The following is a 3,984-nucleotide window of genomic DNA, read 5'->3' as shown; positions in this document are numbered from 1 at the left end:
CATGATAGCAATGACAGGTCCTCCCAGAAAAGAAATTGATGCAGAAGAACTTCATGATTTGCTAAGTATGTTTAATGCATGATAATATCAGTATTTCATTTCGGTAGTAAGCAGATGGATATCTACCAGGAAAGAGTATAAGTTGTCTCATGAAATATCAGTTTCTTTCAGATTGTTATAGGTTGATGTTTTAGTCTCTGCAAATTGATGTATTTTTAAAATTCAGAGCGCTGCTTCACGGTGCCACAGATTTCACAGATGCTGCACGTGAGTGTAACCACAGTGGAAAGGAGGATGAAAGAGGCCTAAGTGTGAAAGCGACCTATGTGGATCTACCAACTCATGACCTTTCTCAAGTCATACAGAAGATTTTGGAAGAAACCACAAACATTGGTAGGTTAAGTACAGTACCTGTCCGAAACTGTAACATATTTTTAAATAATTAATCGGTTCCTAATGCCCGTACAATCTTTAAAGGTATGCCAAGTCAAATAATACCAAAAAATGCCAAGTCTTTAATTCATTGTACATTTATATTGTGCATCAAGTTTTGCGTATTTCATTAGTAAGTTATAGTACAGATTGTGCATCTGTTCTTTTTTGAAGGTCTACAGATGTTGACTGGCCACTTGAGGTCTAGTGGATACAGAGTGCAATGATGGAAAGTGAGGGCAGTAGTGAGAGATATCCAAAACGTTGCTGGCAATGTGAGGCCTAATACATCATGTATTCAGAGACGAGTATATGCCGTGAGAGCACCATTGTCACTTTGGCACATTGATGGTCACCACAAACTAATACGGTGAGCGACATCTGCTGATATCCTGAAATAGTTCTGTTTGAAAATTCTTCCTAAAATCTTCAGCAACTTGGCTCTGTAGTTGCCTGCAATGGCTTAGATTACTCCTGCACAAAATTACAGTAACATAATTATACATTAAATGATGACCGAGAATTTTATATCGTGCTTTCAATTGAAATGTACATGCCAACATAACCACAGGTGGCGTATTGTGACACACGGAGGAATCGATGGATATTCCCGTGTGATTGTCTACCTTCAGGCAGGCACCAATAATAAAGCGGCCACAGTGAAAGAGTGCTTTGTAAAAGCCGTTTCACAGTGGGGACTTCCATCACGTGTGAGGTGAGACAAACTTGAATGTTGTGATAGATCTGGTTTAAATTTCATTCTAAACTGCTACCTTGTTTTTACACATGCGTGTGTACTTGTAAATATGGCATTATCTCTTAGTTTGTTAAGATACTTGCAGAAAACTTGTAATGATAAACCATCTGCATTTTGTACTGCGGCATCTCAAAGATTCTGTATGGCACCACGTAACCAACTACTGTAAACCCCTTTATTTTCGCGCCCCTCATATTTTGCGATTTGCTACAAATAGAAACATTTTCACCGTTATGTTCGCGATTTATCAGTACTGTTTCGTACAGTATGTTAACTTTCGCACAATTTGCGACCCTTGATTTTCGCTATTTATTCATGATCGCGAATATCGCGAAAATTACGGGCACGCATAAATAAAGGGGTTTACAGTATAACCTCTATGATTGGATGCTTATACCATCATAGATTAATTATCCAATTGCAGATCAAGCAATATCACCATCTTTCATTGTAATTTATTACCAGGTAGTTAAGTCCCCTGTTATATAATTTACATTCTTTTTGCATCCAGATGCGACAAAGGTGGTGAAAATGTAGATGTGGCACAGTTTATGCTGCAGAACAGGGGAGTTGGCCGCGGTTCTGTCATAGCCGGTCGGTCAGTGCACAACCAGCGCATTGAGCGTCTTTGGCGAGATGTTTTCACATCATGCATCTCCAGATTCTATAATATATTTAGGTAAGTTTATTATAGCAATATTTTTCATAAATTTTGACAAACTCGGACATATTTTAGTGCCCATTTCCGAAGCAATGTTTTAGTCTGGCACCGACTCCAGAAATATGAGCTACGGTGAGTGACTTCATTAAGCAAATCTGTGGTGATTGGTTGAATAAAAATGTTACTAATGTTCCCTTGAGGACCACCTTCAAACCCATTATTAATGTATGCTTACTAGCATTTTCTTTCTAAGTGTATCGCATTTTGTTATGACATTGCAGACACAAACACACATTAATGGTTGATAACCGTTAACATTCTGATGGGTAAAGAAAAAAGAAAAATTCTGCTGCGAAATGATCTGATATTTAATACGTAAACATCCGTGGCTCTACCTTCACACTGTAACAGGTAATTAGAAAACATTTTTCCCCATTTAAAGGGAGATGGAAAATGACGGCGTTTTAGACCCCAACAATGAAATGGACATTTATGCACTTCATCACGCCTTCTTGCCCTGCATCAGAAGAAGCCTTGCTGAGTTTGAGAGTGCGTGGAACAATCATGCTTTAAGAACTGAACGGAGTATGACGCCCTTACAACTGTATGTGGCGGGGCTACGACAACTACAGTGCCAAGAAAATACCTATGCGGACAGCAGTTGCTTTGAGGAGTTGACACAGGTTCATTTTCCTCTACATAATTAGTGTAAAATTAAAGGCTGTCCTGAAAATAGGACGGTGATTATGGACGTTAATATATGTTTTTCTGTTACACTGGGAAAGTGGTGTAACAATAATATATTTCTATATAATTATATACAATATATGTATACAAAATAAGCTAATAATACAATCTGAAAAAGTAAAAATAATTTTTGCAAAAAGTGCAAACATTACTATTAATGTGGGTATATATATATATATATGTAATATCTTTTTTTGCCAGTATAAATGTAAGACTTCAGTCACATGGTAACCTGGAAGATATTAAATGTTTCATGTCATTGTACATGCTCAAGGCATCTTCAACTGTTCGAATATTTGCGGTTTGGAAAGTGAGGAGCAGTTCTGCTTCTAGTAGTGGCTCCAGCAGATGAAGAATAGGTGTATATGGTTACATGTAAGTGAAGTCTTACATTTTTACTGGTAAAAATAAGATTATATATGTATATAGTATCTTTTTTACCAGTATAAATGTATCTTCAGAACAGAAACATGTAACCATTTCATACCAACAAATATTACATTAAAAACTACAAAAATACAAACAAACAACATTGCACTTTTTACAAATATTATTTTCAGTTTTGTAGATTATTTTATTAGTTTTTTAGATTCTTACTCTCACTTGTAATACACGTTTTATACAACTAGTAATGCTTACACTATGACCATACTTTAGGGATGAAATACTTCATTTCGGAGTGGAGGATGATACTGGAGAGAATGAAGAAGAACACGTAGATGCAGTTGAAGTGCACCCTATTCTTCATCTGCTGGAGCCACTACTAGAAGCAGAACTGTTCCTCACTTTCCAAACCGCAAATATTCTAACAGTTGAAGATGCCTTGAGCATGTACAATGAGATGAAACATTTAATATATTCCAGGTTACCAGAGCATAGCTAACCCATTCCAAAGTAATCATTTGCAAAGGACAAATCGAATGCATTGAAGAGCACGTTGTCCTCTGCCATTGCAAGAGGGAGTTGCAGTTGATTGAGGCATGTGTGCGCTACTGGCAGCAAAGTGGCCTCAGCTCGATGAAACACTATTGAGGGAACGGGGTAAACCCCAAGCAGTGGCTCCAGCTCATGTTGCAAACATCAAGACTTTTGCAAGATTGATTGGCGGTCTTCTTCCAGCTAAAGAAAACAAGTTGCCATTAGGTGCTTATTACTTAAATTAATTGATGATTTGTTGTATGTTACCCTTATCAACAACCCAAACAATGTAAATATGTGACCGGTGATAGCGAAATGAGTCACTTAATTTGGGGCAATTTGGACATTTTAAAATGCATATATATTCAGATTCCTAAGATTCATGGCTGTCTATTGATATATAGATATTGAAAATTGGTTGAAAAGCAATTATTTTATGACCATTATAAATCCAGAGAGACCGGGTACA

At 37.0% G+C, this 3,984-nt stretch overlaps 1 protein-coding gene across 1 annotated transcript in view; it reads right to left on the bottom strand.

Moving 5' to 3' along the window:
- Positions 1-3,135: 3,135 nt before the first annotated feature.
- The window catches only part of LOC106820456, a 34,334-nt gene continuing 33,485 nt past the window's right edge, over positions 3,136-3,984 (bottom strand). Inside the window, exon 4 of the mRNA XM_014824986.1 lies at positions 3,136-3,716. Within this exon, the coding sequence (XP_014680472.1) occupies positions 3,664-3,716 (53 nt within the window). The 3' untranslated portion in view covers positions 3,136-3,663. The remainder of the gene's footprint in view (positions 3,717-3,984) is intronic.

This window comes from Priapulus caudatus, unplaced genomic scaffold (assembly GCF_000485595.1).
Source record: "Priapulus caudatus unplaced genomic scaffold, Priapulus_caudatus-5.0.1 Scaffold41, whole genome shotgun sequence".
Lineage (NCBI taxonomy): Eukaryota > Metazoa > Priapulida > Priapulimorpha > Priapulimorphida > Priapulidae > Priapulus > Priapulus caudatus.
The sequence above is the reverse complement of the archived record's forward strand: the minus strand, read 5'-3'. Positions and strand labels throughout refer to the sequence as shown.